The following is a 13,967-nucleotide window of genomic DNA, read 5'->3' as shown; positions in this document are numbered from 1 at the left end:
AATACATATATATATATATATATATAAACGATTAAATGGACTGGGGATGATATATATAAAAATAAAGTTCATGTAAATGAGCATGGTGAGGTCTATTGAGAAATACGAGGTTTCATATTTATGGCTACCTAATGGGATGACTGAAGAGAAGAGTCCCTACTCTACATATTCACTCCTCACCATCTCTATATAATAGACTCCAATACACCTAAATCCCATGAATCCATTTGATGCTCTCTGTCCAACCCTGCAGCCTTGTTGTAGAAATATAGATGAAGCTACAAGTTCTTCACTACATTTCTAAGCCATGGTTTTCTTAATTAAATTAATCTCTTTGTCAATTTATTGAAACAACAGGGTTGAATTGTAACTTCACTTACATCATCCTTATACCAAAATATTATTAATTTACTTTTCATAAGTATTGTTATCTAACATAATATAATGTGAGAGCACTTTACAGATCATATAATTAAATAATAGTTTTGTCAATATAATCTCTTTGATTGATAACAATCAAATTGAAACTCAATCGATAAAAGGGTATATATTAAATGTATGATTAAGAAGAAATAAAAAGAAGTTGGTGATTAGATGAACGGGTCCCCTTGGTAACGACCACGCTCTTTCATCTTCATCTTCCAGTTTAGCCAAACCTTCCCAATGAAAACAACCTTAATTAATATAAAACGCATGTGCTTCACTGTTTGATTCGTTTACCGATGGAGTTGCTTTTCTTCTCTGCTTTGAATCAGATTTGAGTAACAACTTTTTCATCTTGACGTGATTTTATTTTAAATTAAATATTTTATTAAAATTTAACTATAAAAATACACAAATATTAATATAACATTCAACTTCTTTTAAATAATAAGATAAATTATTTGAATGTTTTGGATGAAAATTGGATTTAAACTTTGGGTGCTTCTCTATTCACCATAAAACAACACTGGAAATTGTAGGTTTATAATAAAACAAAACCTTCAATTTATTGTCAATATGTTAATTCAATCAGTTTTAAAATTAAAAAGAATTGTTAATCGAAAAATATAAAAACTCAAACCAAAAAATAATAGTTGGATTCCAACTAGTTATATATAGTTTTACATAAATTTTTCATTTATTCAATTAAATTAAAATGGGCAATCTAAACCAATTCACTAATTGTAATTACTCGATTCAGTTTTTTAGCCGATTTAAGACTCAAATTCCAATTTTTTTCTTTTTTAAAGTCAATATATTTAAAGCAACTTCTTATCTTTAGGTTGGAATCTTTTCCTATTTCTTATTATGTTTTCAGCGGTTTTGATTGATTCGTAAATTAATGTCAATGATTTGATGGTTTTATAAAGGGTAGAATCTTTTTATCTTCTTAAATAGCTTAGCAGCAACATGTTTCAGCGTTTTTCTTTGATTTTTTAATTTTTTTGAATGTTTTGCCAAGTAATAATGGCAATTAGGTTTAGGGTTCAAAAGATGCAGATTTCCATGCCCAAAACAGCGTTAAGTTCACGGGGTTTGAAACAATATTTTCCTTTAGAAAATCAAGCAATCAGCTTGAAATTTGTGAAGATAAGAGTTGAAGTCTTGAAGAAATTCAAGACAAAGTCTTCACTTTAGGAAGAAACAAACGAAGATAGCTTAGAAAACTGTTGGAGCTTTGGTCCAAGTGCTGCACTAATTCTATTTTAATCCTTTTATTAAACTAATGAAAACCCATTATGTTGTCCAAATCAACTCTTATTATTTTAGTATAAAGCTAATTAATGGATGAAGAGAGTGGACCACCTCAACGGGAAGAAAAAGAAAGTTAAATTTTGATATTAGTCTCCCTACTTTATAAAGGTGTGGATTTAATTCTCATATTTTTTTTAATTTTAAAATTTTAGTCTTGACTTTTTAATATATTTAGTTAAATTCAATTGCTAACTTTGTATTGTAGGTTTAATCCATATTCTCAATTGGATCATTTTAAGTCTTAGTACTTAGTCGAATTTTGAAATTTCAATCTCTACACAAATGTTAATCATCAATCTATTAATTAGATTTTTAATAAGTAATATGTGGAAAATAATACAGCATCAGATCTTGAAAATACCAAAATTTAATGAAATTAATAGTTATTGTATGGTAATGATTTAAAATTTTAAAACTTGAAAAAGTATAAAGATTAAAGTATAGGGACTAAATCTACAACTTTGGTAACGTACAAGGACTAATGGCAAAAAGAAATGTGGTTTCAGTTGCATCATGTGAGGGTGCTTCGAATCTAACATTGTGTTTTGCATCCATGTTCTTGGTGTCTAAGAAGCCGCTTTTATAGCCAAAGTGAGTCGAGATTGTTGCACCCATTTTTCTCTGTCCTGCATGGAAGGGGCCAACTGAAAGCTTGCATTTTCTTTACTTAATTAAATCCAAACACATCGAGCAGTGGGAATTTTTTAAGACTAAAACAGCCGACCAAACTGAGCTTGCCATGTGATTGATAGCGATTTCTTTTTGGAATCATTGTTGTCATCTCTTCACCTGCTTGTATGACTTCTTTCATTTCAATCACTAATCTTAATTGTCAACACAGTTTCTTTCCCATATTTTCTTTTTTTCTATTTGAGCAGTCGTTGTCATTTATGAAGTTTTTGTTAAATAAATGAAGCGACTCATTTAAAAAATTTCGTATAAAAAAATTAGGTTAGACTTTCAGAAACAACAATATTTCATATATATGTATAACGGTTTCAGTTCAACCATTTGCAACCAGTTAAGTATGAGTTAGCATAACCCAGAAACTTGGTGGTCTTTAATAATTTCTGAGAGAGCGAGGTGTAAGTTCCATTTAAATAACAAAGCACTAGATTTGCCTTTTAATCATCAAAATAGTACTGTAAATTAACTCTTTTATAAGGCAATTAAGGGCAATTGATTGCCCTATATAAAATTCACTCCCACATATACGGGAGTGCTGATTACTTTTGTTAGGAATCTTCTGTAATAATATTTTGAGTTCAACTGAAACAATTTTTTTGGAAAATTGTAATTTTTAATATTTAAGTAAAGAATGGTGTGATTTTCAGTCTCGCACTAAGAAATTGTGTAATGAACAATATGATGATAACTTTGAGAAGTTACTTTTCTGTTATCTATAAATTATCTTATTTTCATTGTGTGGGTGTTTGACCTGGATGATAAACAACGTCAGTTTTAGAAGAACTGAATATTTTAACAGGAAACAGCATGATTGCGTTTTACTTCAAAATGCTCATTGCAAAAACACTTGGGGGGAAAAAAGGTAAAGGTACGGTTTAGTGCATGCCTTCAAACTATTACAATAAAATATAATTTGCAACAGGTTGGACACAATAATGATGGACATTATGAGGCACCAACCTCATAAAGTAAGTGTGTATATACAATAAGATGTCTTTAATTTCTAGTAATTAATAATGTCCCTTTTTACATGAAAATTAATGATCTGAAACTTTGTTAAAGGCAAAAAAAGAAAAGAGAGATACAACAATAGAAAAAAAAATATCATATCTATATAATCTGAATAGAGTGGCTATTCTCCCACGTAATAACTACACAGCAAGATGGGAAGTATTAACCGATTCAAAACTAACTCTAAACACTCTTTTCATACACTAACACTGTATTCGTTAATAGTTATTACCTATAGGAGGAAATAAAACTATGGAGCTAGATAAGAAAAGGGGGGGGGGGGGACACATGTTTATCGTACACATCCAAAATACAATCAAATCTCACCAGGACAAACATGATCGCAGCAGAACGGGACCAACCGAGGAACTAAGCATATCACTGAGAGCTACCTGGACCTCAGTTGAACCATGCTCAGTACTTACCAAGTTCGAAATAAGAGGGAAGAATTGAGGTAAGTTCTTCTCAAACAAGGTTTCTCCCAAACAACAAATGGCCTGGAGAGTCGCCACAATGAGAGGTGCACGGGCAGCCAATTCTCTTCTTTTCCCAGAACCAAGAGGAATCAACCATTGAGTTTGTCCATTGGCAGATGTTTCAGAAGCCTGTCCAGCGCGCGCACTTTCAATATAAAACAGCAATACCTCCTGGCAAAGATCCACAAGATGGGACTCCACTTCAGCCTCCTCATACCTTGGAGGCCTATCCAATATCAGGTTCTGCAGGAATGTAAGGCAAAATTGATACGACTCATTCTCAAGGCGCAATAATGGAGGATCTTGTAGTTGAGTCATGGGACCAAACTCTTGAAGCTTGGAACGTAGTATAGTATTGTTGTTGATCCTGTGAGCATGGGATGCCACATCATGCATTGCCTCATAGAGGATTATGATGCTCTTAGCCGAAAGGTGAGTTCGATACATGTTGTAAATTTCCATCACCGCCTGTTTGCAGAATAACACCCAAGGGTTGAAGTTAGTCCACTTCAAACATAGAATAAGCCTATTATTTACTTAGATCTTAGTACAAACATTAAAAAATCAGAAAAGATAGCAGCTGTTCATTTCTAAGGTCAATTAACAGTGACGCTTGCTCGTTTTAGAAACTTTCAATCCAAAAAATTATTATCTTCACAAAATTCAAGCCTTTGTTCCATAACTTTGACAATGTGGTTAAGCTAAACAGCTTGTTAGTTATCAACATTTCTAAAACTTGATGCACTTAGTAGGGGGACTAATTCCAAAAGATTATAGTTGGATGAACCATAAAAATCCAAGGCCATCATCTAAAACTTAAAGGTGTCAAAGTGCATTAGAAGAGACATGAAGTCAAAGGTGCATGCTTATGCTACAAATGTCTTAAGCATTAGATGGGGAGGGGTATGACACCTTTCAAAAGTTTGAATCCTCCCTCAACTAACTCTAAATTTATAAAAAAAATATTTTTTTGAAAGAGAGGGAGAGAGAGAGATGGAAGATTAACTCCATTCCATTTCTTTACTTATTTTATGATCTGAGGAAAGGTTTCAATCAGTTTTTCAATATTTAGAAGAGAGATCTTACCTGAATCAATAGAAGCTGAACAGCAGCTCGGCACTTGGCATCAGATAAAAGATCATAAACACATTGTGCTCTCGAGCTCTCTGAATCTCCATGAGATGTGTCAGAACCAGCAGAAGCCTCATTGCTTTGGCTGTTCAAAGCATGACCATTGCTTCCAACCATGATATCCCCACTAACAATGAAAGAAAAATTGGGAAGTGTAGCATTAGCAGCTTCTTTTAATGAAGAAACTACTTCCAGCCACTTCTCCTCTGAAAAAAGATCACCTGCATTGCTCATCAGACGTACAAATGCAGCAATTCCAATACCAGCTAGACTTTGGTGGGGACGCTTGATAAAACTTACAAGTAATGAAAGAACCTTCCTCAAGAGAGGATTGACAGTATTATAGAAGTTCACAAAAAGATCTACAACTAATTGGAGTGCCAAAGTACACGTCTCATAGAGCCATGCATCTTGATCATGTTCATCAATGTCATTAACAATTCCCTGCCCAGGTGAGTCACCACCTGATGGATCAATAGCATGACGCACATAGTCAAATATAGGAAAAAGCACAGACTCAAACACCCTCTCCCACAAAGGTAGTGAGAAGAGGTGACCATGGTTCCGTAAAGTTTCAAACAACACTTGTAAAGCACTCTTCCTAATTTCTGGCCTTGGATCAAAGCTGAGTTCTGATAAACCTGCGGATCAAAATGTGATGCAATTTTAGAACAGAGTGCATTTGTAAAGTATTAGGATAAACAACTTTGAAAACTCAAGCAATTTCAAATGCATTGTGATATAAAAACAACTAGTTCATTATTCCGTACCAGCCAACAATGGGAACCAGAAATAGCGATGGTCATCCTTATCCACTAGCACTCCATTATCTTGTGTTCCATCTTTTCCCTTGTTAGATGAAGATGGAGAAATCTTCCCAAATTCGTTGTCCTTATTTTTTGACGAGGAGCCAAGATCCCCTTCTGCAAGCTTTGTGGCACAGAAACGTAGAAAAGCAATTGCATTGAGACTAATGTCTTTGTTGAATCTACTATTGGTGAATGCAATTAGGCAATTCACACAATCAGTGAAGGTGGTTGTTTCAGTTTCAGTGATGAATGGGAAATAGTCTCGAATAATCTTTTCTATTATTTCAAAGGCTAACAGTACAATGTTTTTGTGGTCATCATAAGCTGCAGTAGTGAAAACCTGAGAAAAGATTTATCAGTTCGGTAATAAATTGATAAAGACAAAAGTTTAAGTTATTAAAAATTCAATACCATGAACATGCTCTTCCATCCTGATTTGACATTATTGACACGAGATAACACCATCTGTGAAACACATCTGATGATTAATTCTCGGATTTCAACGGCACTGCTCTTGCGCATAACAATGACAAAAGGCTTCATAAATTCATTCTGAAAATTATAATTAGCCAACTCTTCTCGCTCCAAAAATTTCATTGATAGCTGCCGTAAAGAGTCCATTGCAAAAATTGCAATTGACAGGTTTTCAGAACAGCCAATAGTCACAAAGAAATCAGAGAGTACAAGCCAGATGCTTGACCATACAAGCCTGATCCGGTTCATGTTATAATGCCTGTCAGTATATCAGAAAACTAACAGTTAAGAATATAAACAAATATACAGCATTTAAATAAGCCCTAGGAAGAGAAGTGGAATGAATCTTACGCAATCTCAACAATCTTCGTAAGGCTAAAAACCCGAGGGTCAGATGTAGATCGCAACTCCTCCATGGACACCTTGCAGAGAGCCTTAACAAAGTCTACGATAGCCTCACTATTCAATTTTTGACTACGTGTGAATATACGGTTCATTTCACCAACTTGTTCTAACATGTTGAGATTAGAAACTAAATTGTTCATCTGTTCAGATGTGACTGCCCCAGCAATATTACCTCCAATACCAGCACTATCATATGAGCCCCTCATCACAGCAGCAGCAGCATACTGAATTCTTCCGGGTCCCTTCTTCCTTAAAACAGGAAGTACAGTTGACTTAGCTTGCTTAGATTTTTCTGAATCATTCTGAGGAAAGGCAAAGAAAGTGGCATCTGGAGGAGCACCCTCCCCCAATAGATGCAAATGCTCAAACCGAGACACACACGTCAAAATATGTTCCCAAGCTTCTCTTAAATAATTTCCATCTTCATCTGCAAGTGTAACTATTGCCTATCAACAATGTAAATGGAAAATTCAATGTTAGATCTACAAGCAAGTGAAATTTTTCTCTCAAATAACTGGATCATACTAATGAGCTTTCTAAGGGTACTTATTAAACCTTTGCTTTAAAGAATACATTCATTGAATACATCAGGATGATCACATTAAGTAAGGCAAACTTGCCCTAATAGCACTCCTCTTGTGAGGTTTGGCAAGTCACCATCATTGTCACCACTATACCAAAGGTTACAATGACTATCAGCAATTGCTATAATAATGATAAGTTGCTGATGAGAATATACGGCATCACATAGCTTGCCAGTTTACAAGCACTTGAATGAGATAAGATAAAGGGGGGTGGAGAACATAAATTAAGCACTACTAAAATTTTCAGATTAAGAATCCATGAAGCTAACAAACAACTTATCAGTGCAGATGAACCAAAATACTAACCCTGATAGCATCTATATTTTTCTGCTTGATATCTGCAGGAGAGTGCAGTGAAGTAAACTTAGCTAATGAAGTCACAAAAGCATCTCTATGAGTCTTCATGGACATCACAGCAGTCACATGGATTGCATAGCGGAAGCCTTCAAGACACAATGCTATCACTATTTCATCATCACTTTGGTCAAGAGGCACACTGAAGGCAGCCAACATAGGAGCCCAGCACACCTCAACCATGAATCTCAGAACCACTACATCTGTAGCAGCATAATAAACTGACCTACAAATTGCAAGTACAAAAGAAATCAAGGAATAATCAAAAACAAGCTTTCTTCTCCAAACAGGAAAAACCATATTTCTCAAAACATGTTTAGTGCTAAGTCATGGGAGAAAATCCTGTTAAATGTGTGACAGGGTAAAAGCAAAAATGTAGGAAATTGAATATAATGTTTACAAAATCTCAAAGTATTAATTTAGCTTAAACCATGTAAAAAAATTAAATGAAAGTACTCCTTGAAATTCCGCCCTTTTCAAATGATAAATAAATGCATAAAAATATTTTAGAAAAAGAAGAGGCACAGATAAAATGAGTTTAACTATACACGGTCAAACAGGAATCTCTCCATATAAGAGAGCACAATATGAAAAGTTAAAATCCAGTTGATCTTACTCAGATTTCCGAGCTTTCTCCTTAAATTGTTCTTGCATGTGCTTGATAAGATTATCACTGGTCTCCATATGTTGGTCTTCATCACGCTTGCGTATCACAATATTCAAGATACTGTCCAAACCTAATATTCTTGAGGAATTCACTGACTGCTTCTGCTGCACGGACAGATCATCCTCTTTCATTTTGATCTCATTTCTAGATATCCGTTCAAATAATGATCTTAAGTACTCTTCTGGCAAGTCTTTTCCATCATCTATACCACGATTGTTTCTTATGAAATCATCAGCTGACATCTGCACATTTCAAATAGGAAAGGGAGAACTTCATCAATTTTCTTGCACTAGAAGTCAATCGGATCAGATAGAGAATGTATATGCACCTTGTTCTTGACCATAGGGTTATGAGCATCGGTATTGAGCAATATGACAGAGTAAGCAAGGACATAAGCTGTATCAGCACTGATGAATGCCTTCGGGTTACATTTGCAGTAACGCTCAGCAAACTTTTCCATGATTCGGTCAATCTTTTGTGCCTCACCAGGCAATCTAAAGCCTTGCAGAAAGGCTCGGATTGCATCATCAAACTCCATGCCTTGAAAGTCAAAGGAGTCAACATAGGCATGCATAACTTTCAGTGATAAATCTTCCCTTTCTCCAAGATAATCACCAATCAACGTTTTGTTGAGACCAGATGCATTTTTAAGAAAAGCAGCAATCTCCTCTGGGGAGTCACCAACCTTATTTGCTCTAATTAGAAATTCAATTCCTTTCTTAGGCTTCCGATTAAAAAGTGATATACCTTCCTGCCACAAATTTTAAATCAGATCCCATGAATGATGACTAGCTAAAATGAGATAAAGTCAGACCACTTTACCATACATCATCTACATACATACCTGAAGCTCAAGCTTGTAAGCTCGACGTTGCTCAATTGATAAAGCATCAGAAGCTTCACTAGAGGTTTCAGAATGAGAATCTGATCCTTCAACAGGCTCATCTCCATTACCATTTGCCAGGGGGACATTTACAGGCTCAGAACTGTTCTCAACAGCTTCAAATCTCTTAGTAGAATGAGGATCTGGAATGCGCAACTGTTTGTTCATCCAGTCTCCCATTGATTTTAAAATAGCCACTAAACACTTCATAGCTTCAAGTTTCATGGTTGCTTCCTGAGGTGGTAACAGCGTTGTAGCTGTACTGGGAGGAACACCTTGAGCCGTTTTTAGAAGTCCATTGACCATTCTATAAAGAACCATAATGGAAAAAGAATGAGAAATATGCAGAAGTCATGAACATCTACCAAACATTTGATGTTAACTTTGGTGACATTATTATAAGAGTACTGAAGATACCTCTCAAATATGTTTGATGAATTGACATCACAATCATAGTTGATAAAGATATCTACCAAGATCTGTGAATCAACACAAAGCTTGTCCAGAAAACGAAGAACTATCATCTTTTGCTGAAAATTAGGTTGAGCAACATTTTCCAAGACCCTGAGGACAATCATAGGAAAAAACACTCCAATCTCGGCTTTCAGGCCAGCTCGAAACCTTGAGACTAGACTAATGAATATGGAGCAAGAAAGCTGGAAAACAATTATAAGAGATGAAGTGCTGTTCTTCAACAGTGACAAACACAGGTATTGCTTTATGGCACCTAAAAACCTGTACCAGCACAAGTATATCCACCAGAAGAAAATTTTCAAATTCAGGAAAAGGTAGTATCGGGACAGGTACTCTGAGCAAACAAAAACTAAAAAATGTGGGAAAGCAATAGAATATTATGTCAATTCTAATTAAGGAGATGGACAAGATTATATGTACTACCCCCATGTTAACTTTCAACTTTTTTTCTTAAAGTGATCTCAGCATCAGAATAAAGTAAAACTCACAAATACCAAAAAATAATGGTAGGGAAGATGGAAAGAGATATGGAAGGAAAATTTATTAATCATACAGTTGGGATTCAAAATCAGATTTGGTATTTTGTAACTCAACTTTCCTTTCTCATTTCCATCCTTCTTATCAAACAGAGTGTAAAGGTTGTGCTGCACTATGAAGGCAAACAAAATGGATTGTTGAAATTAACAAGCAAATGCAACATACCTTTCTAAAATAAACAGAGGTGAAGAAACAAAAATGGTCAAAAAGAAGACTCCTTAAAAAACCATCCAGAGAAATTTGCTAAATTTTTCATGGGTGCATGCCCAGGTGGTTACCACGAAAAGATCAAAATATTCACCAAATTTCCACACTAACAAGATTTATTTTAATACTCCTCGACATGAAAAGCAACTTAAGGTGTTTCCAAACCCAATAAAATGCTCTAATGCTTTTGCCAATCCTCCAAGATTCGATACCTAAGAGCCTATGCCTTATAGTTGTCTCTGGATATAGCCTATACTTGGAACATGTTTATCCTCTAGCACATACTAAATGCCTAGCAGCAAACTAATATTAAGAGGGTGTACTGTATCAAGAGTTGCATATCACATTTTCCAAGAACATAGCAGCAAAGCAAATCGAAAATTAAACAGCTAACCATAAGAAACTTTTCAAAGGGCAGATTAAAATAATCAAAAAAATCAGATAAGACGTTAAAGGTACCTTTCACTTGTTCTAAATACAGCTCCAGCATTCTCTAACAAAATCTTCAACAACTCAAGCGCCACAATCTTCCCTCTCATCAACTGAGGATCCGCCATAGCCTCTTTCGGTGGTGTCTTCATTGACAACTTGCAAAGCGCTCTAAACACCAAAAAGGCATCCCTTCTCAACTTATTCCCAATCTGAACCTCCAAATCATCATCTCTCTCCACATCGCCATCTGCCAACTCCCCTTTCCTCCCTTCTAATGCTGTCTTATACATACTAATCTCCCAATATTTTGCATCCAACATATCCTTATCAGTAGAATCCAGCAAGTCAGTTGGATTAGTGGTCTCAACAGTGGTAGTTTCAAATGCGCCATCATGGCCACCTAAAGAAACCTTACTCGGTGCCACTGGATTCAATACTCCATCAATGTCCTGCATAATTTTGGTTATAAACCCTTGAACGAACTGAGTCATCGATCCATCCGCATCGGATTTCTCAACAGGTTCCATTAATTCAGCCACTACAATTGGCTGAATTGGAACGGTTGATGAATCAGCCTCCATTCTCCTAAAAACAATCACTAACATTTGAACCAAGGAAGCTTTTGCTGTCGTTTGATTAACCACATTTTTACTCCCTAAATAAATGTCATAACAAGTTCTCACAATTTGCAACAAACAATCACCATGAATTCGCAGTGAGATAGATGTTACCGCCGATAAGAGCGTTTTCAAAACCAGTAATTCAACAGCATCATCCCCTAAATCGTGGCATTTGCAGACGGATTCTATCAATTTTGACAAGAGCTGAGCCTCGGGACCTCCAGTGGGGTCCGCTTCGCCGCGTAGGTAACCGTAGGCGATTAATTTCTGAATGCAATCAACAGCTGGATCGACGATCTTGTTGTAAGCGGTTCCGCATGCGTTGATCAGAGGGGTGAGAATGCACTCCGATTCAGCAAGGGAATATTCCACTGGGCCGCCGTCATGGAGTGGACCAGGGATCGAGTTATCAGGCTCCGAATCTGACGGAAATAAAGGCGACTTCGTGGTAAGTTTCTCGAGAAGGGATTTGCATTGGTGAGCAAGTTTGGAGTGCTTCCGCCATGAAGCGTTCTTGATGATCTTCTCAAGGGCCGGGACTACCACTTGGCTCATGCGGGAATCGGCTTCCGCAGAAGCCATTCCCGAGTCGGATATTGCACTTCGCTTATAAACTCGGATCTAGGAAATGGATAGCAAAATGATAGGGTCCGTTCCTTTTTTTTCCCTTAATCTGTCTCTACTCGTGGCAGGCTGAATTATCTGAGTAAGGACTGGAAACGAGTTGACTCAGTGAGTCCACAGGGTTAGCGTTTGTTCTAATTGCACAAGAAACGGGAAAACGAAGGGCAAAGAGTACGGAGCCCAGAGAAGGCAAGGAGAACAGTGACTTGTTTTGGTACACGCAGCCAAGCAGAGAGGCTGCTTCAGTCTTCAGATCCAGATCGGGTTTTGATTTTTTTTTTTTCTCTTTTCTGGTCAGTCCAAGTTTGAGAGCCAATAGACTGAAATGCCCCTCTCTTAGCTATGGGCTTCGGCTACGGTTACTATTGTTTGAAAAGTAAATTGCGGCATCGTGACGAGGCGTTACGAAATAGGAAGTTCCTTCTCTTTTCTGGCTGCCGGGACTCTTGCATTGCTTTCTTTTTCTTTTCAAGTTTAATTATACTAAAATAAAGGTTTATAAAGCAAAATTGAATCAATATTTATAATATAATAAAGTTAATTCTTTTTTAAGAAAAGCTTGAGATTTAAATCCAATAAATTTTAAAAAATACTTTTATATTATATATGACAAGCGTGAGTAATTTCTCAAAGATATGTTATTATGATAAATATTTTATATTAGTAGTTAAAATTCTGGATAAGGGAAGCACGATCGATTTATGTGCTCTTAACATTTAATTTAATGACTGATGACGGAAGTCCCAATTATTGCACAATTAATTAAACTTAAGTTAACAAATCCCACATATCAAAATAAATCACGAGTGGTAGGATTTTAGCTCGGAATTTCAATGTTAATATTGAAATTACTTTTTTCTATTACACTTTAGCTTAATATCAAAATAAGGTATCGAGAATTTTAAGGTCTTATGTTTATATTGCAGTGTGATTTGATTTAGATTTAGATTTGTTGAGGAAGCATAGAGGAAATAAATAACAGTATCATTAATTTTAAAGTAGTAATTACGTTTTTTTACGTAATTTCGTATATCGCGTTTGGTTGTAAAATTTATTATATAATTACAAAATTTATATTTTTAAAAATATTAATTACTATAAAAATATCAGTATAAAAAAAATCTAAACGAGTAAAAAAAATATCGAACAGCATATGATTGGTTGGCCAAATTTTTTTAACGTCCAAAAAACTGAACTGATAATGTCTGATAATATTATAGGGAAAACTAGGAACATTTGATAATGCTAGGAACTGAGATGAGCAAAAAAAAAATTTAAGGACCAAAGTGAGAAATCAAGTATACTAGTCATGTTTAAACTTAAATTAACATATATTAGTCATGTTTTAAAATTCAAGACTATCCATCTCAATAATATCTATTTTAAGATTCGAACTAGCATCTTTCATCTAATCTTCAGTATTCCTTAATTATGTCAGGTCACATAATTTTATGTATAAAGTAATCGCATAAATTTACGTTTATCAACACTACATATTCAAGTGTCTAAACTCAATATAAATTTTTAAAGTTATTTTTAAAATAAAATAAAAAAAGAAAGTCAACATTTGAAAGTCTATGCTGAAATTATGAATTAAAAATTGTGTTAATCCATCAGACGTGTAGGAGAAGAAATTAATGATATTTTTAAAAGGAAGTTGATCAATATAATGAATATTGAAAATTGTGCCACTTCTAGTTATTTTAAAAACTTCTATTTTTAATATATATATATATATATATATAAACATTTAACTTTTGAATATTTTTATCTAAAACATAAGGATATTTTTTAAGTGAAATAGTGAATAACTTTTTTAAATGTAAGTTCCTCTTTTAATTAACTTTTTAATGAT

The 13,967-nt window shown here is 34.9% G+C and overlaps 1 protein-coding gene across 1 annotated transcript; it reads right to left on the bottom strand.

Annotated features, from left to right (window-relative positions):
- Window positions 1-3,514: 3,514 nt before the first annotated feature.
- LOC108460263 (brefeldin A-inhibited guanine nucleotide-exchange protein 2-like) lies at window positions 3,515-12,615 on the bottom strand. The gene is made up of 11 exons (XM_017759700.2): window positions 10,896-12,615; window positions 9,636-9,953; window positions 9,180-9,525; window positions 8,664-9,086; window positions 8,285-8,577; window positions 7,621-7,894; window positions 6,677-7,176; window positions 6,263-6,584; window positions 5,813-6,191; window positions 4,998-5,683; window positions 3,515-4,379 (listed from the first exon to the last, which is right to left on the bottom strand). Exons 1-11 carry the CDS (start codon window positions 12,068-12,070, stop codon window positions 3,759-3,761), a joined length of 5,337 nt encoding a protein of 1,778 aa, XP_017615189.1. The 5' UTR covers window positions 12,071-12,615; the 3' UTR covers window positions 3,515-3,758.
- Between the last annotated feature and the right edge of the window lie 1,352 nt (window positions 12,616-13,967).

This window comes from Gossypium arboreum, chromosome 11, assembly GCF_025698485.1.
Source record: "Gossypium arboreum isolate Shixiya-1 chromosome 11, ASM2569848v2, whole genome shotgun sequence".
NCBI classification, from domain to species: Eukaryota; Viridiplantae; Streptophyta; class Magnoliopsida; order Malvales; family Malvaceae; genus Gossypium; species Gossypium arboreum.
This window is presented reverse-complemented; position numbering and strand designations above follow the sequence as displayed.